General features: G+C 40.1%; 2 protein-coding genes across 3 annotated transcripts in view; one reads left to right on the top strand and one right to left on the bottom strand.

The window, feature by feature from the left end:
• LOC122262018 (testis-expressed protein 264) overlaps nt 1-2202 on the bottom strand; it is an 11841-nt gene extending 9639 nt beyond the window's left edge. For both annotated transcript variants that reach the window (XM_043029906.2, XM_043029907.2), the window contains exons 1-3: nt 1780-2202; nt 1366-1504; nt 1017-1236 (exon numbers count right to left, since the gene is read on the bottom strand). In XM_043029906.2, the coding sequence (XP_042885840.2) occupies nt 1017-1236; nt 1366-1504; nt 1780-1901 (481 nt within the window). In that variant the 5' untranslated portion in view covers nt 1902-2202. The remainder of the gene's footprint in view (nt 1-1016; nt 1237-1365; nt 1505-1779) is intronic.
• A 335-nt stretch (nt 2203-2537) lies between these two features.
• The window catches only part of LOC122262019 (tyrosine-protein kinase hopscotch), a 23303-nt gene continuing 13340 nt past the window's right edge, over nt 2538-12500 (top strand). The window contains 9 exon segments of the mRNA XM_086532434.1: nt 2538-2673; nt 3865-4182; nt 5163-5271; nt 5967-6121; nt 6742-6891; nt 7309-7463; nt 7572-7673; nt 8453-8615; nt 10935-11129. Of these exon segments, the coding sequence (XP_086388560.1) occupies nt 3892-4182; nt 5163-5271; nt 5967-6121; nt 6742-6891; nt 7309-7463; nt 7572-7673; nt 8453-8615; nt 10935-11129 (1320 nt within the window). The 5' untranslated portion in view covers nt 2538-2673; nt 3865-3891.

The raw sequence follows: 12500 nt of genomic DNA, 5'->3' as shown, positions 1-12500 counted from the left end.
TTGATTTTTATTATCTGTATCAGTAAATTCTAGCAATATTATAGATTTGTATTACCTAGATTAATTTTAAATTTTATTTAACCCAAAGTTTCTAGTCCATTCAGCATTATTTGAGTGAGGGAAGGGAAGGGAAGGGGTAAGGAGAGGGAGGAAGGGAGGGATAGAGAGAGATGGAGAGAAACGAGGGAGAGAGAGAGAGAGAGAGAGAGAGAGAGAGAGAGAGAGAGAGAGAGAGAGAGAGAGAGAGAGAGAGAGAGAGAGAGAGAGAGAGAGAGGGGGGGGAGAGAGAGAGAGAGAGAGAGAGGGGGAGAGAGGGAGAGAGAGAGAGGGAGAGAGGGAGAGAGGGAGAGAGGGAGAGAGAGAGAGAGAGAGAGAGAGAGAGAGAGAGAGAGAGAGAGAGAGAGAGAGAGAGAGAGAGAGTGGGGGGGGGGGGGGGCAGGAAAGTGTGAGAAAAGATAGAGAGAGAAAAAAAAAAAAAAAAAAAAAAAAAAAAAAAAAAAAAAGAGGGAGAGAGGGGGGAGGAGAGAGAGAGGGAGAGTTAAAGGAAGAGTTAGAGGGAAAGGGAGAGGGAGAGGGAGAGGGAGAGGGAGAGGGAGAGGGAGAGAGAGAGAAGAGAGAGAGAGAGAGAGAGAGAGAGAGAGAGAGAGAGAGAGAGAGAGAGAGAGAGAGAGAGAGAGAGAGAGAGAGAGAGAGAGAAAGAGAGAAAGAGAGAAAGAGAGAAAGAGAGAAAGAGAGAAAGAGAGAGAGAAAGAGAGAAAGAGAGAGAGAAAGAGAAAAAGAAAGAGAAAGAGAGAAAGAAAGAGAAAGAGGAAGAAAGAGGAAGAAAGAGAGAAAGAGAAAGAGAGAAAGAGAGAAAGAGAGAAAGAAAGAAAGAAAGAAAGAAAGAAAGAAAAAGAGAAAGAAAGAAACAGAGAAAGAAAAAAAGAGAGAAAGAAAAAGAGAAAGAAAAAAAGAGAGAAAGGAAGATAGGAGAGTTGGAAGAAAGGAGGGAAAAAGAGAAGAAGCAAAATACTTACCAATGTACTCCCGAAGAGATGGGTAAACTTTCATTATAGCTACAATAATAGATATTGTACTTTTGAATGGAAATCTTGTTTGGACTGCATTGTCAATTGATGGAAATGTTGCAAATCTATAGTTATTTTCTTCCAGTACCTTCACATGTTCAGCATTTGTGGGACTACCATTTTCTGACAGTATGATGCCGACAATATAGCGCAACTTGTGAGGCTGTTTCTGTAATAATAATAAGAAGAAAATGAAAGAAAAAAAACAAAAAAAACTCTAATCATTTGTACTAATATCGACCTAAAATATAAAGTTACATTCATATTTTTGCAAAGCATTACAAAATAGAATACTTACTTTGTTTGGATCATCATAATATACCCCAATAGTACGGTATTCTGGTAATAGTGTGTGGACTTCAGTGAACAGCATCCCTGACTCCTTGTATGGGCCTTGAGCAAATTTGTAAGCAATTTGGATTTCACCAATATCAGGTCTGAAAATACCACAGAAATAGTATCATTATAAACAGCAAAACATTCAAATGCCTTACAACCAACACAACTTCAATGAAATAAATAACAGATAAAGCAAATGGTGGAGAATAATAACAGGCTTTGGGATAAAGCACAATTGGAAACAAAACTCAATATAAACCATAATTCCCATCACATTAAAACCAAACAACATAGAATAGGGAATCCTCCAAATAAAAGAAAAATGCAAAACTTGACTTAACATTCCTCAAACGAAAAGATAAAAGCAACTTACTTGCACGTCTTCACATCCACAGGAATGAGAAGACCCGAGTGGATAAGTAAAGCAATGACCGTTCCCAGAACAAGGAGCAGGAGAACTATAAAGCCCCAAAGCAAAGCCGTCTCGGTTTCCATGATGCCGCTCGTTGGGTCACTGGAACTTTATTATCTATAATGATAACAATGATCACCACCGACTGGAAACTCAACGATGGAGAGAAAAAAGAGAGACGAAATCTGAGTGGAATTTAAATTGTTATCTCAATGGTAAATCACTCCCCCTCGTTGCCTATGACGATGACAGCATTCACCAGCGTCTGGAGTCCCATGAGAGTAAAACAAATGCGAAACCTGCAGCTACGAGAGTGGAAAACCGAAGCTAAAAGGCCTGTCACGTTCCCCGTCGTCGCCTGTGTTTGTTGTGTGGAATCAGCTGATGCGTCACCGCCGTCCCGCCCCCACCCCGATATCCAGGAATTTCGTCTACGTATGTATGGATGGATAGGGAATCTGTCGCCTTTATTCATTGCATGTCTTATATTGATACATTCATGTGCTAGGTGATCGAAAAATAGGTTATATTATTATCCTTTTTGTGTATTTTTTTAAAGTGTTGAGACTGCCACAGGAGGGTTCTCTGTAAAAGGTGTTATTTAAAAATGTTTTAAAGATAAGTCTGATGCCTTTTATGACTTAATTACAAGAATGAATAAAAATAAAAAGGGAATCGAATGAACAATCACACTTAGAAATATCATTGTCTCTCTCCTGACAAGAACGACGCAAAGTCGCGGCTGCAAGAACGCGATAAAGGGAGCGAGTTGCACTTCAGTCACATTGATGACATAACTGGCGATTTAAACGTTATTCTGGGGTGGTTACTTCACTGGCACACGTGGGATTATTGGCAAGTGGTTCTTCGGTGTATAGGAAAGAAAAATATTTGGTGACAGATTAGATGCACCCTGTGAGGAAGGGTTATGAGAATGCAAAGGAAACTCGTGCATGCGAACCATTGAAGTGAAATTTTTCAACATGAATTTGTTCATATGTATTGTGAATATTTGCTGAACATTTAGCCATTGTAAGGTTTTCCTGACAATGCCAGGAAGACAATACTTTGTGACCGATTATGTATCTTCTCACCATGTGTCGTGCTTCTCACATTACTTTCACTCAAAAATTTGACAGTTCTTAAGAAGTGCTACATTTCTTGATACTAACAACATTTGATACCACTATGTATGTAATGCATGATTATAATGTTTACTGTGCATTTATAGTAGCTTTACTGCTACTGGTGAATATATGGAATATGTCCTATCATGTTATAGAAGGTCCTAAGGGGGGGATTGGGTAGGTAAGACTTCTTAACAAGTGCATGCTGAATTCCTGCCAAAAGTTGCAACATGCCATGTAGATGCTGGCAGGCAAAATCTGAAATTTTTCTGGATTGTGTGTATGGCACCTTTTGAGTGGCCCTTCCTCCTGCTGTGTATATCTGGAGGATGTCTTCCTTACAGAGGGATTCCTTTTGTACCCTGCAAAATCCCTGTTATTCTTTAGGCACTTCCTTATTATTGGGGATCAGATAATGGGGGTATGGAAGAAGTGCAATAGTTCCTCCACATATATATTTGTAGTAGAGGATGAGGAGAATCCATTGGTATCAAATTTATTATTGCTTATACTAAAGAGAGTAGTATGGATAGACTGCATATGATGTGTATTCTCCAGGATAGTAACTTTAGTCAACAACTGAGAGTGATATTGGCCCCAATGGCTAGGGAGGGGTGAGCATTGAAATTATGCAAATAGCAACAATAAACTATAGTTAATCAAGGGTTCCACCCTGATTGTCCTCATTATTAGGTTGGGGGGATTCTACTGAGGATCCTTGTACATGAGTTTTCAGTGGAAATCCTGTATTCTTTTATTTTCCAAGAATTTCATTGTTAAAAGGGAGGTTGGTATAATGACAGGCAGCATTCTATGTGGATAGTACAGTATTATCCAATTAGCCAATTCCAAGGAATTATGTGTGTTCTGTGAAAATACATATTTATTTTATCTCCTATATGTTTTTTTTTTTTTTCAGTTGTATGGTCCAGTATTCTAATTCAAGATGCTGACAATCAATTTCTACGGGAGTCAGCAGCCGCTTAAGATGCCGGCTGACTCTGACCAGACAGTGGAGGACCTTATCATTGCAGCGGCTCGGGTATTGGAGATAGGGCCTGTGTGCCGTCACCTCTTTGGCTTACGGTGTCCTGATGGTCTGTGGTTGGCCATCTCGAAGAAGTTGTCATCACTGCCGGACAACATGAGTTTGCTGTTCCGACTTCGATTCAAGGCTCATTCCTTACAGAGATTGAGGAGTCTGGATCCCAGTGCTTTTGAATATTTATTTAATCAGGTCAGTTTTATAGTCATGGTAATCAATCTCTCTCTCTTTCTCTCTCGTTTTCTCTCTTTTTCTCTCTTTTTCTCTCTTATTCTCTCTTTTTCTCTCTTCCTCTCTCTTCCTCTCTCTTCCTTGCTCTCTTCCTCGCTCTCTTCCTTGCTCTCTTCCTTGCTCTCTTCCTTGCTCTCTTCCTCCCTTTCTTTCTTGCTCTCTTCCTCTCTCTCTTCCTCTCTCTCTTCCTCTCTCTCTTCCTCTCTCTCTTCCTCTCTCTCTCCCTCTCTCTCTCCCTCTCTCTCTCCCTCTCTCTCTCCCTCTCTCTCTCCCTCTCTCTCTCCCTCTCTCTCTCCCTCTCTCTCTCCCTCTCTCTCTCCCTCTCTCTCTCCCTCTCTCTCTCCCTCTCTCTTTCTCTCTCTCTCTCTCTCTCCTCTCTCTCTCTCTCCCTCCCTCCCTCCCTCCCTCCCTCCCTCCCTCCCTCCCTCCCTCCCTCCCTCCCTCCCTCCCTCCCTCCCTCCCTCCTTCCCTCCCTCCTTCCCTCCTTCCCTCCTTCCCTCCCTCCTTCCTTCCTTCCTTCCTTCCTTCCTTCCTTTCTTTCTTCCCTCCCTTCCTCTCTCCATCCTTCCGTCCCTCCCTCCCTCCTTCCCTCCCTCCCTCTCTCCCTCCCTTCTTCCTTCCCTCCCTTCTTCCTTCCCTCCCTCCTTCCTTCCTTCCTTCCTTCCTTCCTTCCTTCCTTCCTTCCTTCCTTCCTTCCTTCCTTCCTTCCTTCCTTCCTTCCTTCCTTTCTTCCTTTTCTCCCTTCCTTCTTTCCTTCCTTTCTTCCCTTTCTCCCTCCCTCCCTTTCTCCCTCCCTCCTCTCCCTCCCTCCCTCCCTCCCTCCCTCCCTCCCTCCCTCCCTCCTTCCCTCTTTCCCTCTTTCCCTCCATTCCTCTCTCTCATCTTCCACTCCTAACCCCATTCCATGCAGCACTGTATACATTATTGATTTCATTGTACAGGTTCGGGCAGATTTCCACGCTTGTGAAATTCCCGAGTTGATAAGACACCCAGAAGATGGCTTGGGTTTGGTTGTGACGGATATTTTGCTTTATCTACTGAACAACCCAAGTAAGACATCACTTCATTTTTTGTTGTCTTTGTTGATGGATATCTTTTTGTGTTTATTTCCATGTAGCAGTAGTTAAACTGGAGACAAGAAGAGAAAAAGGGGAATGTTAAGGTTTATATGTCTTTTTCCACCTGCAAAATTTGAGTGCTTATTCACACTGATAACTGTACAGTAGGAAGTTTTTGGGGGTTGATATTGTTATACCAATCACCAAAGTTCTCAACCAGTTACTAAAAACATGAAATGAAATGGGACAAAATCTGGGAGCTTTGTGGCCTCATCATTACCACAAGTCTTAGCAATGTCAGTGTGATTGTGGTGTTTATCATGTCTTGGCAATGTCTTTGTGGTCATAGTGATGTTATAGTAAGTGTCATGATATATAAGAATATTCTTAGGCAATTGTGTTGTGTGGAATGGCCTTGACTTTGGAGGTTGATGTCTAGAGAGGTGTTACTAGGGGCACTAATGGGCAACTCACTTGACAGATACAATTAGGAGCTGTAACTCATAATTCACAAAACATATTTGATCTGCTAAGTGGAAACTAAAAGTGAGGTCATATGCAATTTTTGAATAATGATGCAAGTAAAAGTTAGCTAATCACTCCGTGTGGAGAATATTGTTTGTTTTTGAGGTAGGAATTTTGTACATATGTTTCACATATGTGATTGTAATCAGCATTTCTTTTCAGCCAAGAAAGTGGAAAATGTGGATATCAAAAGTTTCATGCCTAAAGAGCTGAATGGATTTGCCAATCGACTCAATGTAAAGAAAAATGTAATCCATTATATTGACACTTGGAGAGATAAGGACGCTGTGTTTGTGCGTGAACGATACCTATCTAAGGTAAGGTGGTAACAATAATGATGAATTTAGTAATGATACTTTTTTAAGATTAATTGAAGTAATGATACTTGTATCTTTAGTACTGCAGCTGCTGATGATTATGATAATGACAGTAATACTAGGAAGAATAAGGGTGATAATATGATTCTAGGGTTATACTGATTACTAAATAATGATGCTCTGATAAGCAATATTACATTATAAAGTACTATCACACTGTATTATGAATGTGCTAAACATTGTGTCTTATCAAATTTTTGTTGTATTTGTGTATCTTCCTAAGTTTTGATAGGTACCTACCTGTAAATTGTCAGTTTTCAACCCTCCTCCACAAAATAACTTTTTTTTTTTGTATACCTGTAATAAAATTCAGCTTTTCCACATAAGGTTTATTGTTCCCTCAATTTTTTTGTTCAAATATTTTCTTATGGAAATTGAACATGCTTCTTTGTTCTTTCTAGCAGTGGTATCTACTAGATTGCTATAGAATGGGTAGAAGTTATATACAATTTTCAATGTACATATCAACTTTAACTTTTAACAAATCTGGAAATACAATAGGAATCATCAGTTTTTTTTCTAAATAAATTACCACAAAATTCCTCTTCTCTCCCCATCAGGTTGAAGAAAGACGGTGTAGTTATGGCACCGAAGAATATGTGGTTCAGATGGACGAGGCTGGGAAAGATTACACTATCAGATTGGTCATAGATCCTTTCCATGCTGAATATCCTGGTCTGCGGTATACGTATGCTTCTCAGAAGAAAGGGGTATGGCTTTGAATGCTACTTTACCTGGTGTTCTGATATAGATGAAGTTATTTGTATCTCAGTTCAGAATTGAGAGTTATCTGTTCTTGCTTTCAGAATGTTATTTTATGGTATAGTATGCTATAGTAAAAATTATTAGTTGTTAGAATATATATAACAGAAGTCAGTATATAACCCAAATGTGCTAGGAAATAATTAGTGTGTACTGACCTCTGTGTCAGCCACAGAGGTCAGGTAATTTTTGTTTTCCAATGAGAGCATTGAAGAATGAGGGTTTAGGTCAAATTTGGAAGGCTGTGGCTTAAGAACTAGTGCTGTTATAGCCATGAAACTATATTCCATATAGATCACAGAGCTTATGTACCTCCCATTATGTAATAAGAAGTTAATAACCAAAATATAATTCCCATTTTTAAGGCATGGGTGCAACTTTGCCGCTTGGAAGAACTTGTGTTTGTGTCAACAAGGTTTCAGGACCTCACCGTTGAACTGTCCAGAGAAACAGGCGTCCCATGTTATTTCAAACTTCAAACGACAGAGCAGCTTGTGTCATTTGTAGGCTGCTTGAATGGGTAATATATGATTTTGATATGTATTTTGTATGTTTTTTTTGTATTTATTATGTTTTCTATAGTAAACAGTGCTTGAGTTCATAGTTTTATATACAAACGTTTTTTCAGGTATTACCGTCTCTTACGCAATTGGAATTTTGACCTGTGCCAAGAATTATCAACACCTTCCCTCCTCTATCTTCGTGCCAATAAATGCCATGGACCAGTGGGGTATGTTATTATATCAAAATTATTATTATGCTAGGCAATCTTGTTCATGATATTGGAGTAAACATTGCATGATTATCATTGGCAATACTGTTATTATTAGAGGCAGCAAAGTCATAGTGGATTTGAGTCTCTACCCACCAGTTCAAAGTCTTTTGAAAGAAAGTTCCATCCTAGCCCTTGCAAAAATATCTGACATAGATAAATAAAATAAATGAAACACATGATAATTACTGTTATTAGTACTTTTTATTTATTTTTGTTGAATTTTCCCAACTGAAAGGAATGTAGCCCTCATATACTACTGTGGGATGTAGTATATATCTGCCTTTTACCAAAATTAATACTTCTTCAATTAAACATTTAAAAAGCAAGTCATGTTTGCATACTACAAATAATGATAATCTTTAGACAATTCCTTGAGGTCTTCTGGATTTGAGATTTCCCTTGAGTTTGTTGCATCTGAAATTTTATGAAAAGAATTGGCACTTATTATTTATTGATAGAATTGTAATTATTTTTCAGGATTATAGATTCATTTTCTGCTTATCTGTATTTGTTGTTCTAGGGTGAATCTAAAATAAACTTGTTTATACTCTCTTGTCATCCCAAAAGATATTTTTTTTTTCATTTGGCCAAGAAGCTAAAGTCAAACAAAATAAAATTATGAAGGCATTTTCAGCCATTACAGCAGATTTAAGACCAGGTAGGACAATGCCCAATTCTAGCCCCATTTAACCCTTTTCCTGCATAGAAATTCATACCTACTCTTTGTCTTCCAGAAAGCTATTTTCAGCCAAGAAACTGAAGGAGAAGGGAGGGGGAGAGGTCGGGGTGGGTTTGGTGAGGGAATCCACGTCAGACCATGAGAAATACAAGCTGGATATTATCATTGAACCTGATAAGACACCTTTAACTTTTACCATAAACAGGGAGGGAGGCAAGGTGAGTTGTAGGATGATTCTGGAGGATTGATTTTTTTTTTTTTTTTTTTTTTCCAAATATGTGTTTTTGATGTAGGTTTTCTTGATTTTCTTCAACTTTGTTTTTTTTTTCTCTTTTTCTCCTCCTCCAACTTCTTCTTAATCTTCTTCCTCTTTTTCTTCTTCTTTTTTCTTCTTCTTCTTTTTCTTCTTCTTCTTTTTCTTCTTCTTCCTCTTCTTTTTTTTCTTCTTCTCTTATTTCTTCTTCTTTTATTTCTTCTTCTTTTAATTCTTCTTCTTTTATTTCTTCTCTGTCGTCTTCTTTTTCTTTTTCATTTAAATTTTCTTTTTCTTCTGTTTTTTCCTGCTTCTTTTTTTCCTTCTTCTTTTTTTATTTCTTCTTCTTTTTCTTTTTCTTCTTCTTTTTCTTCTTCTTCATCTTCATCTTTTCCTTTTGCTTTTCCTTTTCCTTTTCCTTTTCTTCTTCTTCCTCTTCTTCTTCTTCTTCTTCTTCTTCTTCTTCTTCTTCTTCTTCTTCTTCTTCTTCTTCTTCTTCTTCTTCTTCTTCTTCTTCTTCTTCTCTTCTTCTTCTTCTTCTTCCTCCTTCTCTTCTTTTTCTTCTTCTTCTTCTTCTTCTTCTTCTTCTTCTTCTTCATAGAGAGAGAGAGCCATAGAGAGAGAGAGAGAGAGACATAGAGAGAGAGAGAGAGAGAGAGAGACATAGAGAGAGAGAGAGAGAGAGAGAGACATAGAGAGAGAGAGAGAGAGACATAGAGAGAGAGAGAGAGAGACATAGAGAGAGAGAGAGAGAGAGAGACATAGAGAGAGAGAGAGAGAGAGAGAGAGAGAGAGAGAGAGAGAGAGAGAGAGAGAGAGAGAGAGAGAGAGAGAGAGAGAGAGAGAGAGAGAGAGACGTAAGAGAGAGAGAGAGAGGGACGAGAGAGAGAGAGAGAGAGAGAGAGAGAGAGAGAGAGAGAGAGAGAGAGAGAGAGAGAGAGAGAGAGAGAGAGAGAGAGAGAGAGAGAGAGAGAGAGAGAGAGAGAGAGAGAGAGGCATAGAGAGAGAGAGAGGCATAGAGAGAGAGAGAGGCATAGAGAGAGAGAGAGAGGCATAGAGAGAGAGAGAGGCATAGAGAGAGAGAGAGAGGCATAGAGAGAGAGAGAGGCATAGAGAGAGAGAGAGAGGCATAGAGAGAGAGAGGCATAGAGAGAGAGAGAGAGGCATAGAGAGAGAGAGAGGCATAGAGAGAGAGAGAGGCATAGAGAGAGAGAGAGAGACATAGAGAGAGAGAGAGAGAGACATAGAGAGAGAGAGAGAGACATAGAGAGAGAGAGAGAGAGAGACATAGAGAGAGAGAGAGAGCCATAGAGAGAGAGAGAGAGAGAGAGACATAGAGAGAGAGAGAGGCATAGAGAGAGAGAGGGGCATAGAGAGAGAGAGAGGCATAGAGAGAGAGAGAGGCATAGAGAGAGAGAGGCATAGAGAGAGAGAGAGGCATAGAGAGAGAGAGGCATAGAGAGAGAGAGGCATAGAGAGAGAGAGAGGCATAGAGAGAGAGAGAGGCATAGAGAGAGAGGCATATAGAGAGAGGCATATAGAGAGAGAGGCATAGAGAGAGAGAGGCATAGAGAGAGAGGCATAGAGAGAGAGAGGCATAGAGAGAGAGGCATGGAGAGAGAGAGGCAGAGAGAGAGAGAGGCAGAGAGAGAGAGAGGCATAGAGAGAGGCATAGAGAGAGAGGCATATAGAGAGAGGCATATATAGAGAGAGGCATAGAGAGAGAGGCATGGAGAGAGAGAGGCATAGAGAGAGAGGCATAGAGAGAGAGAGGCATAGAGAGAGAGAGGCATAGAGAGAGAGGCATAGAGAGAGAGAGGCATAGAGATAGAGAGAGGCATAGAGATAGAGAGGCATAGAGATAGAGAGGCATAGAGATAGAGAGAGAGAAAGAGAAAGAGAAAGAGAAAGAGAAAGAGAAAGAGAAAGAGAAAGAGAAAGAGAAAGAGAAAGAGAAAGAGAAAGAGAGGGAGAGAGAGAGAGAGAGAGAGAGAGAGAGAGAGAGAGAGAGAGAGAGAGAGAGAGAGAGAGAGAAAGAGAGACATAGAGAGAGAGAGAGAGACATAGAGAGAGAGAGAGAGAGAGAGAGAGAGAGAGAGAGAGAGAGCCATAGAGAGAGCCATAGAGAGAGAGAGAGACAGAGCCATATATAGAGAGAGAGAGAGAGAGAAAGAAAGAGAGAGTGAGAAGAGAGAGGTAAAGTTGTTTCAGCTATGAAACTATCTACACTCATGTGATAATTTACATTACATTTGGGAAATTGTCAGTTCCTCATATATTTCAGGTCCACCTTGAAGACAAAAAAGAGGATTTGTATGACAGCCTAAAGTTCCTCTTGAGAGATCTGATCACAAAGGATATGTTAGGAGTCAAGCTATCCCGGATATTACCTCCATCTGACTATGACTATGCTGAGCTGCTTCTCGTGTGTGCCAGTCGGGACAAGCAAGTTCAGAACAACATCCTGTCTGGGCCCAGGGTAGGTACTTACACAAATTACCTTGGACTGGGTTCATGGTGCATCAAGTGAGTCTTTTTTGCAGTGTGCTGTTTCACTTGTGGCTACACCATAAATACCTTTAATTTTTGAATTTGTAGAAAGTCATTCTGACCCTGGAATACAGTTGGTGCATTGTGGGCCTATCCCAAAGTAGGAATCATAAGGGTGTGCAAAGATCACTAACGAGTGCCAAGCACTAGAGTGCATACCAAGTCATGTTACAAGGCCCAGCACCCTCTCCATCTATTTTGGACCTGAGTCAGTCTTGGCTTTGGCATCATAAGCAGGAAGACCGTAACAGGTGACCCATCCCTGATCTCCTGCTCATCACAGCAGTGGAAATTTTCTTGAAGCCTGAGTCCAGGGTGTGAACTCAGGCCATTCAAATGGAAGGTCTATATGCTACCGTCAAGCTAGGCAAATGCCTTTTGTCATAATGTGAGTAAAGAGCAATGGGCATGTTTTGTGGGGTCAGATCACAGTTAAATTTATGGTTCCTTTTGTTAAGATTACAAGGAATTTATTCCTCCGGTTGTGTAAATAGGGGAGCATACTGAATGCAAATTAGTATCACTTTATGATCCCATTCATGCCAGGGGCATTCCAGCCTTGCAAGTTGTATTGCCGGGGCTCTCGAACGCATAGGCCTAAATCAATTAAAATAGACGCCATATGACGGCACCCTGCGAACGGGCCTTGAATGCGCGGTATCCATGGTGTACCACCCGTCCAGAGAGGGTTAATATATCAGATATAGACTCACATACTATATGCCCTGAATATAATAGAAAATAGGCATATTTTAAAATCTTAACCATCTCCTGACGGGCCCAGCGATAAGTGGAAACCCCCTACGCCGGGCCTATGCAATACTGCATCGGAAATGCCACACTGGTGTGTTGCCCCGTCATCGGGCATTTAGCCGTGTCACACGGGTGTGACGCACCGTCAACAAAGGGTTAGATTCCCAGACCAGACTGAACATCTTAAGATGTGGCCTGTTTGGAAGGGTTAATGAAAATCTTTAAAAAATGAACAGTTTGCCTCTGGATCTCAATTTGAATGATTATATTTATATATTATATCCATTATTCATAATAATTTTAGTTTCTTTAACACTAAATGATGATTTAGTGAGACATAAAGCTGGATTACAATGTTGTACTGATTATATTTAGAATTTAATGGAGTTTAAACTGAAACACATGCAAATGCACATACACACATGCACAACAACGAGCATGTATACATGCACATAACACTTATGCATAAACACTCATGCAGACACCCACACTTCACACAACACTTTCTCATTGTTATAATAAACACACATAATCCTTTTTATTTGTG

Source organism: Penaeus japonicus, unplaced genomic scaffold, assembly GCF_977035675.1.
Source record: "Penaeus japonicus unplaced genomic scaffold, GWHDUDI00000001_assembly GWHDUDI00000037, whole genome shotgun sequence".
NCBI classification, from domain to species: Eukaryota; Metazoa; Arthropoda; class Malacostraca; order Decapoda; family Penaeidae; genus Penaeus; species Penaeus japonicus.
Note: the sequence above shows the minus strand (reverse complement) of the source record. Positions and strands in the feature narration are given on the sequence as shown.